This window comes from Haemaphysalis longicornis, unplaced genomic scaffold (genome assembly GCF_048455015.1).
Source record: "Haemaphysalis longicornis isolate Haplotype H1 unplaced genomic scaffold, Haemaphysalis longicornis Haplotype H1 scaffold_3, whole genome shotgun sequence".
NCBI classification, from domain to species: Eukaryota; Metazoa; Arthropoda; class Arachnida; order Ixodida; family Ixodidae; genus Haemaphysalis; species Haemaphysalis longicornis.
The window spans coordinates 121687070-121705733 of record NW_027526335.1 but is presented as its reverse complement, the minus strand read 5'-3'; the positions used below and the strand labels follow the sequence as shown (position 1 = coordinate 121705733).

The 18664-nt window shown below is 44.9% G+C and overlaps 2 protein-coding genes across 2 annotated transcripts; one reads left to right on the top strand and one right to left on the bottom strand.

The window, feature by feature from the left end:
* Window positions 1-5246: 5246 nt before the first annotated feature.
* On the bottom strand, window positions 5247-8423 carry LOC144173407 (uncharacterized). The gene is made up of 2 exons (XM_077701851.1): window positions 7805-8423; window positions 5247-6657 (listed from the first exon to the last, which is right to left on the bottom strand). Exons 1-2 carry the CDS (start codon window positions 8221-8223, stop codon window positions 6609-6611), a joined length of 468 nt encoding a protein of 155 aa, XP_077557977.1. The 5' UTR covers window positions 8224-8423; the 3' UTR covers window positions 5247-6608.
* Window positions 8424-15727: 7304 nt separating this feature from the next.
* On the top strand, window positions 15728-17644 carry LOC144173406 (uncharacterized). Its single transcript, XM_077701850.1, has one exon. It carries the CDS (start codon window positions 15784-15786, stop codon window positions 16354-16356), a length of 573 nt encoding a protein of 190 aa, XP_077557976.1. The 5' UTR covers window positions 15728-15783; the 3' UTR covers window positions 16357-17644.
* The last annotated feature ends 1020 nt before the right edge of the window (window positions 17645-18664 follow it).

Genomic DNA, 18664 nt, shown 5'->3' with positions numbered 1-18664 from the left:
TGGCTGCTTGGCGCGTATTCAAGTTATGCGCAGTTGCTGATGCGAAGTGTGTTAGCGGTACCTTGGGCGATGAAGTTGCAGGGCATGTTGCGCGGATAATAGGGTATAAATTTACCCAAACTTCGAGTCTCAACCCCTCCGTAACCCTACCTTACCGCTGTTAGTGCCCTAGTGTAAGGACAGCATTACGCGGTGATAAAAAGACCTTGTACAGAACTGATAGTACTCCTTAGAAGTTTCTGTGGAAAATGTATAAATGTAAAAAATAGAAATGAGGAACAAGAGTGATGAAGAGTGTACACAGTTTTCTCTCGGGTAGAGGAATATTGTGTTCTCCAGGCAACGGTGACGCTGCTAGGAATGAAGCAATCCGTGGCGATGCGGGGACTATGGGGCAAACGTGCTGTTTAGCGTCGCGAAAGGGTAGAAAAAATACATCATCCACAGCGTGTAGGGCTAAGAAAAAAGAAAGGACTATCCAGACTTGTTAATTCTTTCTATCTATCGATGTAGCGAAGTGAGCAAATAGGCTTGTGTTAATTGCAAACTATGCCCTGAAGGTTACAACATGGGTACGGAGCGTGCCAGTTCAGGCCACACGAATATTGCGTAAGCTATATATGTAAATAAACATTGTCAAAGGATAATCATCCAACAATGGTATATGGTTAGTCAAGAACGAGGATTTGTTGGTGCCAATGGCTGATGCCCGCTCCTACAGCTTGACAGCCGTCTTGCACATATTGCGAATACATTTCTACGCCTTCGTCCTGTAACAATATCAAGCAAAGCAAATCTGAAGTTGCAATTGGAGATGGAGTCGATGAAGACCCGATTACTGATGGCCGGATGAGAAACGTGAATTTTTCTAAGCAAAGGTTCTCATCTAAGACACCCTTGGTAACTTTAGACAAGCCCCTCTAAAAGAATACTGTGGAAATGTCGGAAGAACAAAAAGCTTTACGGCTCAGCGCAATTCTTTCAGAAGTAATTACTCTGCAGTTATTCAGCGTAATTTAAAGAATTTTGGCACTGCTAATACTAAGTGCGACAGCTTGCATTGTGCGGAGTTTCAAGTTTTGCACTTAATTCTACTACGTTCCTGAGCCAAGAAGTTTATCTCATTTAAATGTATGGGCGGTAACGTTTGACGGCGAGTAAGGGGAAAAACTATTTGGAGTTCTGGAAAGTTTTTCACGGTGTTCATGTCCGAATCAACTTCATGCTCCATGCGAAATATCACTTTCCTGCAGGGTTCCACTAGGTTCCTGAGAACTCGGAATTTTCAGCGAGAAAGCTGGGGATGCAAATGTCGAAATCAGAGAATGGTCATAATAAATCTGGTGAGAGATCTTGCATGCCTTCAAGCTGGCACATTATACTCCGACGGATAGGTTTCGTTTTCTGACACTGCTATTTTCGATGTCATCCTGCCTTTATATAGAAGAAGAAAGCAGTTGATGAGTCACTGTCAACTTGGGTTTAGAGACGCTAAACTGGAATTCGGGGCGTCCATGGAGAGTTTTTTGTTCTTATTGTTTTAGAGGAAAAATAAAATGGGCAAAGGTCTTGCATTATGCTCCTCGCCACTTCCCCCCGTCAGTCCTGAAAGAAATCACAAAAAAAAACGAAAACAAATACAGTCCCCTTCTACTCTGTGAAGAAGGATGGCCAGCAAAGCTGTGGTGATGAACCTTAACGTAAGCGACACTGGTCTGACCGGATCGTAGTCCAAGAGGCGCATGAAGCAGTAAAACACATTTGTCTGTAATTTGCGATTGAGACTACTTCCTGGTTAATTACCTGAATGAAACTTCGACGAACTAGAGTTTTATTCCAGAGGACAAACATGGGGCTGTCCGTTTCGCTTCCGTAGAAGCCCATGTACTGACAGCAGACGAGAATTACGCAATATTTATAATTTCGCTGTAAACTATGTAATTTTGAAAAGTAAATAAAATTCACGGTAATAGTAGAGTCGTCTTAGCGGCTAATTTTCACATAATTTGTTCTGGGATAGTTTCAATTAAACAAGAGGTACAGCCACTTTCTGTAATGACACTCACTCCGAAGATGGACGTGCTTTACTCTGCGACACTCAATGTGGAAAAGCCATCTTATAAAAACAAGCCTACAAGAATTTTTTTAAAAGTCGGCTTCACCTTTAAAGACAAAACACTGCTGCGAAGACATTTTTAAAGGAAATACAAGCCGTCTTATGTTAAAATATGAAAGCCCTAGGACCTATTTTATTTTTTATGAGTTTTTCCACATGCACGATCCCGGGAATTTGGGTGGGGGCCGAAATGCCGCTGCGCTCGCCTGCGATTCTTGTCTATATGGCTCTGTTACCGGAGACGATTTGCTGGATTCTAGCCATAGGCAGCTTTGCTGTAAAAGAATGGGAACTATCTGAGTTGTTCTTCGGACGTTTATAGGATGCTAACGATAAGGTATTTTTTTGCGTCGACATCGACTGGCAGCAAGGTTCTTGCAGGTGCAAGATAAATTCGTGCCTTGCTTTTGCCCTCTTCGCCCCATAATGACTAAATTCTGATATTTATAACACAAGCCAGAGAATAGTAGAGGATCTGGTTTCCGTATTTACAAGAGATTGTATTGTCGGCGTCTGGGCTTCAATGGGCACCAAACATTGTTTGCATGAACGGTCACAACAGCAGGTAATGTTATCTCGGACATTGCGCATTACAAATACAAAATGATGGATCAATAATGCACGAAGTACTATGAAATTAGGAGCGATAAAATTGCACCCGCAAGGTTCGTACTAACTCGCCACGGCGCCAGTCTGTAACTTGACGACGTCCTAAAGCAGACGGCCAGGTGAGAAGCCTACTACATTGCGATGTACCTGATATGATAAGGTCGGATATGAAGCGTCGATAAGCTTGGACATGGCACAGGGGTCGTGTGTAATCGTGCGTGGTCGTGTATAATACTTTATGGTCGTGTGCGATTTTCAGTCTTCTAGCAGTTAAGATAAGCAGTACTTGATCACTGCTCCTTAAGTAAATCTACTTCAGGCTATTATTGTTGACTGATGAACCATGAAAAATACAAAGAGGAGTTGTCTTTGCAGCTCGCCGACCATGAGCTCACCATGGGCCATTAACCTTTCCGAGATACGGTGAAGGAGGAGTGCATTGATTTGCGTTTCTTGGTGCTTAAAATGATGGCGTAGACTCTGCTGGTAACTGAAAGAATTGGGCGCTGAAAAGACGAGGACGACTAAAGAGATAAAATGATGCCCAGCGCCACCGCCCCCCCCCCCTTTCCTCTTTAGGATAATTTTAAACCTTGGCTAATGGCTGTGTTATTTAAACCATGTCCTCAGATATTCTCTGGCTGCAGCAAATAAAGTTAACATATATTCCGCACCTCCCGCACCAATCATACCTGCCACCGGACATCTTTCGTATACTAAGAAAACTGCCGCGAAATAAATACCAGCCTCAAGGAGCGGCCACATTCGCGTCGAGCTTGATTTCTAAGTGAAGCGCACCTTCAATCATTTGTAAAGGACTTGGCGCGGAAACCGGTTCCGCACGGACACGCCTTGGTCGCGTGCTGCTTGGGGGCGTACAAAACACACTGAGTACGGCTGTTCACTCTAGTACGGCGGGCCCGTTCCCGGCAGGCGTTTCCGCATGACCACAAGCCGGCCAGGAAGTAAACGTGCGCGATAAGGGCGGCGAAAAATAGCGAATGCAGAATTCCCGCCACGTAAGTGCGCGCGCTTTCTTCGAAAGGACGGTCGCTAGCTCAAAGAAATCAATGCTCTTCACGTCGAAAATGACTCTTGCAGGCGGATCTTCGCTTCACGTTGCCATGTGCCGTCCACTCGCCTGAGATGTTGCTGCCAGAACGATGCTTCTGACCTTAACCGCCGATGTCACTGTTGCACTATTTAGGTTATATACCTAAACCACAGTCTGCGCCCCGAGCAGTGTCTATTTATTAGGTTTGGTGTGTGCAGGAGGTCTTCAGCAGCTGTGTTGGTGGCAGCACACGGGACTTGTCCTCTCCTGCCGCTCCGAACTATCGAAACTATGTTTACATCTAAGGCATTTAATCTACCAGGTTTACTGATTTCGCGAGAGATTTTCTGCCTGCCTTGACCAAGCGCAGTTTGGTCGACACGGAGTAGATAAGTGCAACCTCAAATAATGACGCACGCTGCCGAATCGTATACGCCGCAGATATATTAAAATGGGCTTTGTTACGCGAGGAGATCTTGGATGACAACAGCCTTTGGTCGGCAAGCAGGCAGCCAGGAACTTCCTCCCAAACCTCAACTCTTCTGCTCGAGGCCGTGTTACCTTATCACGGTTACAAAACAAAGACAAAAACCAAAGCCAGGAAAGAACGACTGCATTGAACGCGAATAAGAGAAACTCGTGAAAACGAAGCAACTCTGTAATCTCTTGCATTCGCGCAAAAACTAAAATTTGCAGAGTTAACGCATTTATTCGCTATAACCACGAAAAATGAGATAATTCGGCAAAGGTAGTTTAAAAAACAAAAATAAAAGCGGAAAAACTGTCAACATAAAGGGTGAAATAAAAAATAACAGTGTTATGCAATGCCCTCAGAAAAGGAAGAAAGATAAAAGGGGTCCCAAAAAACAAAAATACGCATCAAAATTGCGGTAGGAACCAACCATGTACCGCCCTGCATTCGCACAAAAATGCGTAATTTGTGAAGTTCAGGCATTTCATACATGTAAAACGACGGACATGTACAGTCTTTGTCTAAATTTTCTAGGCAAAGCCCAAAGTGCGCAGGCCGCAAAAAAAATCACTGTACAAGCTTACTTTTCGAGCGAGGCTAAACCTTTTTATGCGGGAAAGCTAGAGAAAGCTCCTTTTTTCTTACTGCCCTAAAATAATTTTTCCCGTTTAAAGATAAAGCTTGCTCTTTGAATTATTTGTGGTCCAGTAGGATTAAGTTTGGCCTAGAAAATTTTGACAGAGAGTGCGCATCGTTGCCTAAAACAAACGAAAGAACGCTGTAACAAAAAAAAACACCCAATTTATTTGGTTGTTCATAGCCAAATCTAGCCATAAACAATTCAGAATGAAGACAAGTGGCGTAAGAAGATTTATTTTTATCTATTTTATTTATTCATCACATACTGCGGGCCAAGTATCGTCCATGCAGGAGAGGGCGATACAGTTCAAACTTCTTCTGTATACATGCAGAATGAATTCACTGCAGTACGAAATTCATATTACACTTCAAACTCGTGAAAAGCAAGGGACAATAAAACAGGCAATGAAGCGGACTTAGCGACAAGTAAAAGTTACACAATTTCACCTCGGTATGTCGAGCAGGGGAGAATCATGGGGCAGAGCATTCCAATCAGAAACTGTTCTCGGCAAAAACGAATTGTCGTAAATGTTAGTACGTGCAAATATAGGTGTTATGCTGGGACTATGTTAATGACTTGAAGCCCTGGTTGTGTCCTTTGTTACGTAATCTGATCCTTTGTTACGTAGTCTTTGTTACGTAATCTGGTCCTTTGTTACGTAATCAATCATGATCTGGAAAAGTGTAAGAGGCGGAAAAAGTTAAGCCGTGCAGCTTTCCTTCAATCAGATTTACGCATTAGGAGAAAATTCTGTGAATTTCTTCACATTGTTATCATGTTGGGTTTTTTTTTGCGGCATTCTGTCACGAATATTTTGTGCTACCGAAACTTGTGTAACGGTTGAAAAGGTTGACACCAAAGCGGACCGGAAGACGGCTATTTTTTGTTTTATTTTATTCTTTGTTTGCGCTCTCGCTTGCTTGTTTGCTTGCTAGTTTGTTCTGCCTTGGGAAAATCGGTTGAAATGTCTTTTCCGTTGCACTTGTTTAAGCGATGATGTATTTCTTTAAACGGATAATAGTCCAGCACCTCACCATAGATAACTTCAGAACCTCTTTGGTTCCGAGATGATTATTTTGAGTTGGCATGGTAGAGCAATGTCGCAGTACACGGTGCTTCCATCACAATTACGGGCCCACGATACTCACAACACGGAAAAAAAGGCTTATATGCAGTGATCCACTTGTTACACAGTACAGTGCGTGAGGCATTTGACCATGTACAAAATAACGATTTGCAACTGAGCCTTATGTTTGTCTGAAAGCGGGAGATAGAGATAAAGTTTGAATGTGTTGACGACAGCACCCTGGCAGCCTGTCTTACTTGCTACATGAGGGCTGAAGGCGTGTGCATGTATGTGTGCTCGTGACCAATATTAGGTCACGTATGCTGAATTCAGAGCAACACCTCGAAAAATGTTAGCCGGAAGTGAGAGCGCTATGTTGTGCAAAAGCACCGCTGACAGCAAAAGCACGCTTAACACGACGGTTTATTTTTTATTAGTTTAGAAACTCATTCTCCGGAAACCATTTTGCATGTGCGTGACTAGTGTATACGAATGCGCACCTGTCACCTATTTCCTTTTTTTCTTCTTTACTATTTTCTTCCCGCGTGAACGGGTCGACACGACGCAGGCATTGTTGAACCAGGCAGCGAACGCTGTTTACCGAGAGGGGCCGGGCTTCGCTTGGTGATCCGTGAGCACGCAGGTAGCCTTTCAGCGGCCCACTCTCAGTGTGTTGAAGTTCACGCCGAATCGTCTCGTTCTGCAAAGACGAAGTGGGAAGTACTTCAACCAACAAGCATTCAGCACGTTTTCTTTTTGCTTTGGCATCACGTTTCGGGGGGACATGGGTGAGGGGGGCGGAAGTGGAACAGGCCAACGTCTGACGAAATCAAATTGCAGAGTAGTCATGATGTGTTTCCTTACTTTTACGACGTTTGTTCTAGCTCCGCTAGCAAATACTGAGCCGAACATCTGACTGAACAATTGACTGATATTGCAAAGAACAGGCACTACAGGCACAAGACAGGGCTTGCTTTAAGTATTAAGCCAGTCTATAGAAGGATTCTTTCATGCGTGGAATCTTGTGTCAGCCCTTTTTCGTCGTTAGTGTTGTCACTTAATCCTCACGCACCTATATCTACGTTAACATTTCCCTCTAATGACAGTGCCGTCTAGACTTCACCATAGTTCTAAATATCTCTAAGCAAGAAAAAACGAACCTAAACGGATGAACAATATAGTGAGTGCAGTTCACGGCCGAGTGCTGTCAAAAACGATGCCAGTGACACCGAATCAGGAACTTAAAAATACTAAAAAGCTTATCCATAAGCAAACCAACTCCAGCAGGTGGTATGCGAAGAAAGGACAAGGCGCAGCTGAATTAGTTTTTAATTGTTTTTAAGAGATTAGTACATATGTGTTTCAATTTGAAGAAAAACTTGTGAAAGTGATCATACGAGTACAGATCTGTAAAAGTGCAAACAAAGTTAAAAACGTGGCGCAAACTAGACGGGACAAGAGAGACAAGAAACACAGATACAGGCGCCTTGTCTCTCTTGTCCCGTCTAGTTTGCGCCACGTTTTTAACTTTGTTTGAACTATGTACCAACTAGCTCAGCAACAAGTTTTGTTAACTGTAAAAGTGCACATGTACACTGTGGCTCTGTGTGGGCAGGCACTCAACAGAATAAATTTTGCCCCGTCTATAAGTCTACTCATTTAAAAAACACACAAAAGATGTGGTTACAGTCGTGAACAAGGCCCGAACGCACAAGGCGCCTGCATACTGCGTCTGCTCGTGTTCTTCACCCGAGCTCCACGATTTCAAGCGATTTCCGTCGAATATCCAAGTAGCCAGCCCCCAACAATAGTTCGAAGCTTATTCCCCGAACTTTGTGTGCACTCACGGATCATCCAGGTTTGCGAAGCCACCGATGGTTCTCTGGGTAAAGTCAAACCTCGGGTTGCTGCCTGGGGGCGGGAAAACATTGGCGGACTGGAAGACGTTGTTGCTTGGTCCGACGCCAGGGAGGCCGTACGCGTTGTAGTTCAGGCCGCTGGCGTAACCATATCCGCCGGCAGGGTAGCCGACACCAAGCAACGCCGGGTGGCCGCGGATGCCTCCTACACCGTAACCAGTACCCGGACCGTATCCGGAACCCGTAGCGTAAGAGCCGTACGCGGGGCCGAAGTTAAAGCGAGGCCTTTGAAAAGGGCGCACAGGTGACGGCACTCGGCGATTGAAAGCTCGTGGGATTCCAGAGGACTCAGTCCACAGCGTGCTCGAGAGCGCAAGGAAGGCAATCATGACCACTCCAACCCCCATTCCTTGATCTGAAACAAAACAAACGTGTTAATAGCCTGATTTTTTTCAAAGATGATAGTCTTTCTTGGGCTCCCTAAATGCGAAAATTTTGTCTGTCTGTCTGTCTGTCTGTCTGTCTGTCTGTCTGTCTGTCTGTCTGTCTGTCTGTCTGTCTGTCTGTCTGTCTGTCTGTCTGTCTGTCTGTCTGTCTGTCTGTCTGTCTGTCCAACAGCGGATGAGAACAAAGCTTTACAGTTAAGCTTCACAAATGGAGTCATTAATTGCACCTTTTTCTGAAGGGGTCAACACCTACGAAATATTTGACCAGTACGTCTACCATTTGCAAATGAGCTCGTACGGCTTAAATAGTCGTTCAAAGTTGGCTACCCCAGACACAAAAAAAGGTTGTATCGCGGACCTCCTCTCATAGTGCGTTATATGGGTCTCCGAAGCCGTAATGTGACCGTGAGTAATGAATTGGGGCCACTTGTGGATAATGTACTATTCACCGTCTACTGGACAAATCTGACCACGAATGCTGCGCGGATGTAGCGGTTGGGCAGTACAGTAAAAGTTCGTGAAATTGAATTGCGAGAAGAAGCAGTTTAAGTTTAAATTACTGAGATCCCAACCTAACGAAAGTGAAGAACAGCACTACATTCCCAATGAGAAGTGTTAGGGCATCACCACAATTTTATGCTGTGACTTAAGTGCTTCTCGCGCCATCTGTCGCTTAGAGAGAACAGCTATACACCCCAATATTTGCAAAACTGACAAGATCTGTAGTACCGGACGTCAGGTAGGACGGTGATAAGAGAGCCGCCGCTGCCCTCTGGCCTTTGCGCCAGTTCGGTTTCACTGATGGAGCTAGGAAAGAAAAATGGTACCAGATTTTTGCTTTTCCCCTCCGTAATTCTCTCCTTTCTGGGGGCGACGTTTATACTCATGTGAAAGCAGCGATCGCGTTTTTCTAGCCGTCTTCCAGTCACCAAGCCAAGCCACCGGTGCTTTGGCGCGCAGTTCGAATTGTCCGTGGAGAACCTGAGTCAGTTCGAATTAGCAAGTTTGTTATTCATACAAAGATACCTATGGAGCTTGGACCGGATAAATCTTGCAGTTCGAAGTTCCAATCAATTCGATTATTAAAAGTTCGAATTAACAAATTTGTACTGCGCATTTATTGTACATTGCAAGCCGCTTCCTTCTGTTTTTCTATACTTCCCTGTGGTTGCCGAACCATCTCGTCGCCCCTAGCTTTTAGAAATTTGAGGGCACGTGCAGCTTTTCGCGCTGGTTGAAGTGGGCATGCACTGATAAGGGCGTGGCTGTTATGGGCAAGTTTTTTATCATATATGGCTAGACGCTTTCTTCTATTCGTATATCGTTCTACACTGTAGCAAGCGTAGGTGTTGCCGTCGATGACACGGGCGATATGTACATGCTTCATAGATAAGTCTTTTCACAAACTACATTCCGCATCAAATGGATCCTCCTGGAATCGCAGTTGAACTAGTGCTCGGGAGGCGGCTGACTAACTCATTTCGCTTTTGGTAATACCGCGCTATTTGTCTCTTTTCTTAAACTCAATTTCTATCTCGCGGCCTGGGCTACCGCGTCTTAAATACGCAGGCATTTAAATTCTGCTTTCCTTTGTCTGATCTGAAGTTTCGACTCAGTCTTAGACGATGTCTAAAAAAATAAAGGGAAAATGGTTAACGCGTTGATTAGCGAGCACGCTATCGCCGTCGTAAAACTGTAGATGCAACATCTGCCCAATGTACTATCTGCACCATCTGCTGTACAGCGTAGTGGTTACAGCCGACGCCAAACTTCAAATTACCGTCACCTGACCACACTCTATAGTTTTCAACTGAGATTTTTTTAAGCAAAATGTGTTTGACTTGCATTCATATTTGTGTCCAAGCATCAGGGACAGTATGGGCCACCAGGAGACACTTTGGGTCTCACCTAAAACCGACTCTGTTATAGTACACACCCAGATTTTTTATTATTTTTAATTTCTCTGGACGTCAAGTAGCTCGGCTTACACACATTACGCCGGCGAACACAACAGCCGCAATTAGGACAATTAGTTCCTTGCTTTGACGGAAGTTACAACGGCCGATAGGTGGCGCAAGATTTCCTGCGTGACGCCCATGCCGGTGGACAATGATTATTGGCGTGATGGTACCACGAACAGGTGTTGCAGGAAAAGCGAGGCAGTATGGACCATAAGATATCAAGATAATGCCATAAATATGAATACAGGCGCTCGCATGGCAAGACAGTCTTTCTGAAGGTGAACAATTTCTGGGTTTTATAAGTCATTTAAAGTTCGGTCGGTACCCACAAAAATCGAAAATTCCCCTTCCCGGACTTATGCCTCAATGAAGAAAGAAAGAGAACTTCGGCCAGGGAAAGCAATGTTTCCGAAAATACTATGTAGTCGAACCATTATTCATATGCATCTCTCTCATACTCTCGGCAGGTAATTAGTGGGTCAGGTGTCCAAACACATGAAGACTCGCGTGCCATTCGGCGAAGGACATAAATTGTGCTGAAAAAGACACCGAACTTTAAAACAGAAAAAGGGGGGGGGGGAATAGAAGGGGTGCCTAGGTATACGGTGCAAATGAGTTTCACAGACTGCACCGTAAGTGTCCAATCCAAGTGTTGTGTACCTTGCATAGACTAAATGCCAGCCAGAAATCCCCTAGTGTTTTTACTCACCACTAACTCGTATGTCTTACCAAGCGTCAACCATAGACCAGAGACCTAAAGGAAGAACATCATTTGCCTACACCGCAACAGGGGTCAGGGCAGGAACAATTATGAGGACTGACGAGGAAGAAAATCAGGATTTTCGTCTATTGTGTCCTTGTGGCTCAAAGATAAAAAGCCGCCTCTGTCCTAGATTCTTTTCTCATGCTGTATTCCCAGCTTTGCTTTCAATCACCGCACTGGCCAGCTAGCGCGCATCCATCATCTCGGAGCGGCGCTTTTCACCGACAGCTAGGCTGTGTTTGAACTTCACCGTCTGGCATTTTTCGCTTCTTGGTAACTTTTTTCTCCTTTCTTCGCCGAGCATGGGGGAAATCAGGGTGTCTTGAATGCGCCCAGAAACTGAGAGTCAAATAACTGAATGCGTGCCATCTAACGAGCGAATACTGAAGACTTGGTGCACATTTAGGATAGGGCGTTTTCAGTGGGGCCCGAGTTCAGTATCTTTTTTTCTTCCCTTTCTGCAGGAGAGAAGGTAATTTTCCACAGGGCTCAAAGGTAGGTTTCTTCATTTTAAGTGAAAACTTTTGTAAGGCTCTAAGCACTCGTGACTTTGCATCCCGGTAGCCTCGACTTTCAATAAAATGACACTACATTCGAGTCCACTTATAACGATACCGTTTATAACAATATATCGGATACAACGATGAACAGCTATGGCACCGTCAACTTTTGTATTCTTTCTACGGTAAAATAAACCACTTATTACAATGCTCCAGTGCCACGATATCGGATATAATTATTGAATCCGGTGATATTGTGCACCAAAAGTGCAACAGTGACGACTCTAATGACGCGGTTGCGCAGCCTACTCAGGTAGTGTCTTCGTAGGAGGCCCAAGGTGTGACACAGTCCCTCGGGGACTTTGTTTCCGCCATGTACATTTACTTCAGCTAGGTGAAGCACCTATAGATGCTCTCGGAAACGATTTTCGCTAGCTTCACACGCGGCAAACAAAGGTGACCGACTATGGCTTCTTTTCCGCAAATTAGTAGTAATACCACCTTGCTGGCATGCGAATAAATTGTTTTGAGCTCTGTTCCGTCTTTATTTCGCAACCCGCTTATAAAAATTATCGGTTACAACAATGAAATTTCCTTGGCACTTGGGTATTGTTATAAGTGGACTAGACAGAGAGCTTGTCGTTTCGCACTTTACAACAGGGAAATCGTACATAAATGCTGACTTTCATGGTCATATCGATTGTTTCCCGTAATACAAATAAGAAATTTGTACATTATTCATGGTAGGGATGTCACAATGAAAGATGTTGCGTACCCACAGGGAGGATTTGTAAATGCGTGGATTTCTGTGAAGCTGACAGGAAATTTATCATACGTTTTGTACTTTCTTTGTGGTAGGTGCACTGTTCGCAAGAAATATGGATACAGAGCTTGGCTTGGTGCTGCGTTTTACCAGACATGAGCAGCTCGTATTTGATTTTGCGTGCTACACGTGTAATCTAAGCCCACCCACAAACACCTACGCACGTACGTACACGCAACATGTACGCACACCCGCACACACACACACACACACACACACACACACACACACACACACACACACACACACACACACACACACACACACACACACACACGCACGCACGCACGCACGCACGCACACGCACACTCACAAACACCTGAATAAGGTTTCCACCACCCAAAATGCAACTCGATTGCTGAAAACTGAAACTGCTCACCGATACACTGAAACTGCTCACCGATACCGAATTATTCTTCCAGGCTTCGTATCCTTCCAGGTTTGCAAACATGCAGCTTCTTCGATGGGTAACCCTAGAGACCGGATTTTAGGCAAATGCCTGTTTCGTTGCTTGCACTCCTGTCGCACTATTTTGATATATGAGCATGAATTAGAGGTTAAGAAAGGCTTTTATGTATCTTAGAGTGCCTAAAAATGCTGATTTTGGCGTTTGTGCCTACATGCTTATAAATGCCTATTTTCCGAAATTGACGACTACAGGAATGCTATTTAGCCTCAAGTATTGCTTTACAGTGCTGTTGGACATCGTTGTTCATGTTACTGGGCAACATTGACTCTTGTTATTTCTATGGGGTTCAACCTAGCCCTCTTCTTCAGTCAACTCCCGAAAAACAACCGCTAGGAGCCGTGAAATGGGACGCTTATCCTCAGTCATGAGAAACGGTGTGAGCAAAAATCCTAGAGATGAGGTAGTATGCTATTGCTTCCACAATTTCCACAGTGACTCCTGACTACATTTCGCGTACTCTCCAAACAAATTTCTTCGAACAGGTGCTGTCGCATTTTTGTTTCTGGAAGCATAATCTAATCCAATTTAATTTTCAACGCAACGAGTCAGCATTGAATACGCTTTTTTGCACATCACTTCTATTTGAACAGCCAACGGCGAAAGCTTCATATTCACCTTCAAATTCGCCCAACGCCTTCAAATTCATGCTGCTGACGAGCTCTTAAATACACTTTTCATTCAAAAGTTTGTTTGGCTACAAAACTAGTTTAGAAAAATGTTTTCAATTCCGTGGAAGTGTACGCGGCAGTTTTCGGACCTTGTGCTTGTACAATGCGGCTAATATCAATGACAAAATTGACACAGCTGTACGTAGCAGTCCTCATGTAAGAACATGTTAAATTATAAGGAATCTTTCGCTCTCTTGCGTTTATTAATTGTGTCTGCTTTTGTCGTGTCGTAATTTATTCGCGTCAGGCAGACACAGAGTAGTGCTCTTTAATTCAGTATTCCCAGCTTTCAAGTAATATTTTTATGCCTTTTTCACTATATGTGACGCTCGAGCAAGTGAAAGTGGCAGGTGAGCATGAATAAGCAGGGCGTTTGTTTAATTGCCAGAATGGATCGTCATTAGTTCAGTAGTTTTATGGGAGAATTAAACTGCTATGTTCAACTGTTGGCGCCTTTGTGCCATCATAAACACTAGCATTTTTGGTTTTCACGTCGTAGGTGCAGGCGGCGCACCTCCTCGTTTGAAATTATTTGCATTCGTGTAAAAATGTATTGTGCCTATATTTGCGACGTTGGATTCTGAAAACGTTGTTTGGCCTGCCTATTTTAGATGCCTTAAACGCGCTTTTTGTTGCATAAAAATCCGTCCTCTAGTTATCACTGTCTCAAGCGACTCGACAAAAACGTAACTGGAGCTTGCTTAATTCTTATTTCGCTTAATAGTACTACACATCAGGCAGCAAGCTTGCACTTTTTACTGTGCGCTCGATACCGTACGCGTTGTACACAGATGCACCGAACAGCAGAAGATCACGGGTCAGCATTATAGAACTGAAGTGCGACCGTGTATTTAACCCACAACGGAGAATACGAACGCACTCGTGAGCAAGAGCCGGCTATACCCTTAAATATTGCACAATTCCTAGGCGTTGAATAGCCTTTGGGCACTGAAATATAAACCTTTACTGCATCATCAGATGCAAATTTTGTAATCACCCTTCAGTTTCTCTCAGGAAAAAAACCTTCACGTGTTGATAAAGCAGACGTTTTGTTCCAAGCTGGTTTAGCACAAGCCAACACTGCGAAGGCGAAACATAAGTTCTGACCTCAACAATACAGCCGCTCTTGTTCGGTGCAGCAACATATGGATATAACATATCCGATTTACCAATTCCTTGGACATGGGGTACCAACGTTACCGTTTGCAGAAACTTCATTGAAGAGATGTTTCCGCTGTGGAAATTTCTTTCTGCTACATTTTGTCCCCCTCTATTTTTATATACGAAGCGTACGTTGAATTTGTTAGCAAATAGCCGCTATTTTGCAGCGTATCTGCGCTCGTAAGTTTCTATAGGGGTAGCAGTTTTAATCCCTGTTTAAAAGCTATCTCCATTGCTTGTTCCTCGTCCAGCTTAAGTGCCTTTATGCAAATTTGCGGAAAAGTACCGTAACCATTGTTTTGAAGCAAAATGCTCTGTAGAAATGCAAAATTTTACAAACGTGGGTACTCTCCAAGCGAGTACGTGGGTACTCTCCAAGTGGGTACTCTCCAAGCGCTTATTTTAAGTTTGAAAACCACTTTCATTTCGCGCCACTCTTTTGGAACAAAATTAAACACCTTGAGTGCGGTAACGAAAAAAATGCGCATAACACTAGCTTAAATGAACATAAACTAAAACCAAATTTATCCCTTTATCGCGCTTGGTCACTGACCATAACTTCCCTTGTGCGGATAATATCATCAAGATTAAACTTATGTAGTAGTTTGACTACTGTGTATTGGTGAAACCTGTTGCTCACATCTTGACATGCTATGCAACTCGGGATTAAGGAAGATGCGCAGTAATTAACTAGTTCTAGTGTTACCTTGTACATCTTGAAGCGCTACATATAGACGATCACTCATGGTAGCTATTTCCTCGGGATGGCACTATTGCATGATTTCCACCCCACAAAACACACGGGGTGAAGGACCTCTTTTTAAAACCCTTCTTACCAAGTAATCAAAAACTAAGGATAGATTTACGAACGAGGTGGTTATAATACGTTTCCTGTCCCTTGAATAATTAAGCTACGTTTTACTTTCTATTGAAAATTTAGTTTATTTGCACCTCCAAACAATTCATCGTTTTTTGTTACCTGTGGATTCCTAGCACCTACTCAGTTCTTATCCCAGGTCGTCTTATCAATGTTCCTTTTGTTCGATTGTTTGTTTTTGCTGTGAAATATGGCCTCTATTATGTTCTCTCCAACGTTTATTTACAGGGTGACACCCAACGTGCCTCTCGGACATTTTCCCCTTCCCTGCAACGGAAGCAGTCCAATGATCATCCGTCATGGTGCACGTATTCTTGTACGTCCCAAATCTGATCGGATACCTGCGAATGTCCATCGTGGCGTACGCATGGCTCGTGGTTGACGATGACCGCCAGTTCGCCCTTCTCTTCTTCATCTCCATTCTGCTTGATGGCGTAGACGGCTGGACGGCGCGACTTCTGGGCCAGGCGTCGGCCTTCGGCACGCTCCTGGACGTCAGCATCGACCTCGGCGCCCGGGCCATGCTCTGGAGCCTGGTGTGGCCACGCTTCGGAGGGTTCATTTCGTCCATCGAGTGGCTGGGCTTCCTGTGCAACTACCGCGAGTCGGGAACTGACTGGAAAAAAGACGCCCGCCACCACCCGCCCTGGATCCGCGAAATCTTTCGCAATGGCTTCAAGAACCCGTGGGGTGCTGTGCTGGTCACGGGGACCCATTTCCTGCCCCTGGCTATCTTTGTTTACGAGCGCGGAATCTGGATCGCTCGCTGCGCGCCGTACGTGATCGCATTCCTCTGGTTCGGCAAAGGCATTTGCTTCCTCACCGAAGGCTATTTTTTCTGGTATCATGTGAGCAAATTGAACGCTTCTTGAACCGGTTTGGGCCCTTTGGGAGCTATGCATTGTCATAATAAGTTGTACATCGGTCATCGTAACACGCTTTTACTGTAGTCGCCGCTTCTATTATCCTGATCGTGTGCACTCTCGCGCTGCGCGCTCATGAATTCAGGAGCTACACACAGTACGACCCATTTGCAGTCTTTACGAGTTGCGTGCGTCAATCGCGGACCGTATAATCGCATTCATCTTGCTTGTTTTATCACTGGTAAATCTGGGGGCTCTAGATGGTGTGCTCTGGAGTCAAAGGAAGGACCGATGGGATTGAAATATGTACAGAAACTGAAACCTGGAAGAGGGGAAGATAATTTTTGGGGTCATATTAGTTGTTAGCTACCCTGTTTGTTAGCTAACCTACTCATATTCTCATTGCACAGTTTGGCGAAATAAAATGTCTGCCTCGGAACGACGTTGCCTAACAAATAGGTGCAGCCTAATCACAGCCATGGCCCTCTATATTGGCCTACTGGCCATGAGGAAAAAACAGGCGCTTAGCGATGAATTCAGTGAAGTCAGCGTATGTATATACCTCGCCTTTGGAATTTTTGGCGGCGCTGAAATAAAAAGCGGAGAAATCCACATAATTGTCTTGTATTGTATAAGCTGTATTAAGCCGCTTGTCTTTATTGTGAGTTGCTTATAGCTTGTATTCACTGCCGAGGCTCTGCGTGCAGGCAACCATGTGAGTGCGCCGTTACTGGTTACGTCTGGCTCCGCGGGAAGGCGGTACTTGTCCGTGCTTAGCACGTGATTTGTGTTGGACGTTCCAAACTCTACCCCACCGAACGCAAAGTAATGCGTCGAGTCCAATGCGAGTGCGATCAATAACTCTCTGTTGACACCACCGTTGAGAATCGGGTTGAAACGGAGCATACGACGCACGCCAGTGATTCTTTTAAATGCGAATGCATTTCTTAGTCGGGGGTTGTCGAGCGTTGGCCGGCGTGCGCCTAGCAACCGGAGCGCGTGGTAGCTCGGGCGGGAGTAGCGGAGGGCAAGGGGAGAGGAGGAGCGCGCTCGGCGTGTGAGGGCGCTCGCATCGCGGAGCTCGGGCGGAGTAGCGGAGAGTGAGTGGAGAGGAGGAGCGCGCTCGGGCGTGTGAGGGCGCTCGCATCGCGGAGCTCGGCGGAGAAAGCTCGCGCGCGGGGCGGGCGTGTTGCGCGGGTCTCTCTCTCCTCTCCGCGTACCCTCTCTCCGCTCGCTGCGCTCGGAAAATATATATATAAATGCAGTGGAGCGCGCGCCTCTCTCCGTGACTGCTTGCCGCAGCGCACTCATCGGTTCACCCAATGCATTCGCATTTCCTCACGATCCCCTCCGGGGAGGGGGGGGGAGTTTTTTTCTTTTTCGGCGTGCGAGCGCAAGCGCACAAGCCGCACCAGGTCCGTGGCGCATCGGCCATGTCCGTGGCCGTTTCCAGTGTTGCCAAGCGAAGAAAATACTCTTCAATGAATACCACCTATAGCCAGATTTTTCTAGGAGTAGCCAAACACATTGGGTTATTTTGTTCTTTTATAATTTCCCCTTGTTGTCTTTTCACCAGTGATGTACACTTACACTGTTATAGCAATTAAGTGCCTTGACTTCGCCAAGTATGTTTGTTTCGTGCAGATGAAACGGTAAATGAGTCAACTCCAGCAATTATGCACTTTCGTGCAAATGCAAGATGATGTTACGCGGTTGGTCCGTTCTTACTATTTTTGTTCGGGCTTATGTTGTTCGTTTCGGGGCTGTTTTATTTTTGACTTTGTTTTGTGGTTGGAGTGTACAAGAAGAATAGCTTTCATTCTACGGGTTTGTTTTTTATAATTTGTTTAATTTTTCGCATTTTTGGTTCCTTAAAATTCACTTCGACTGGTTATCTTTATTTACACCATTACAGCGACTAACTGTGTAAACTTCGCCATTTCGTTCGACCTCTCCCTTCTAAATAAATTCATTCATTCATTCATTCATTATTGTGCCACTGCATGGCGTGTTACGGTTGGCGCTGTGTACGGGTACCCTGCAATGAATGCGGTGTGTTAAAACTCTGACCTGCAAAATCGATCGAGCAAGCCCGTACACAAAAGCGAGTACGTGCTTTTGTTTCTTTTTTCTCTGACCTATTACGCAGATACAATTATGTATACATCGTACGTCCATAAAATAAACTGATAAATTTCTCCGTTGTGTCTATCGCTTTCTGTCATCCATTCTTGTCGTTCGCGCTAATTAGAGTGTTGCACTTAACCAACTAGCCCAAAGCACCTCAGTCAGGCCGCCCTGTAAGCGGATAACTTGT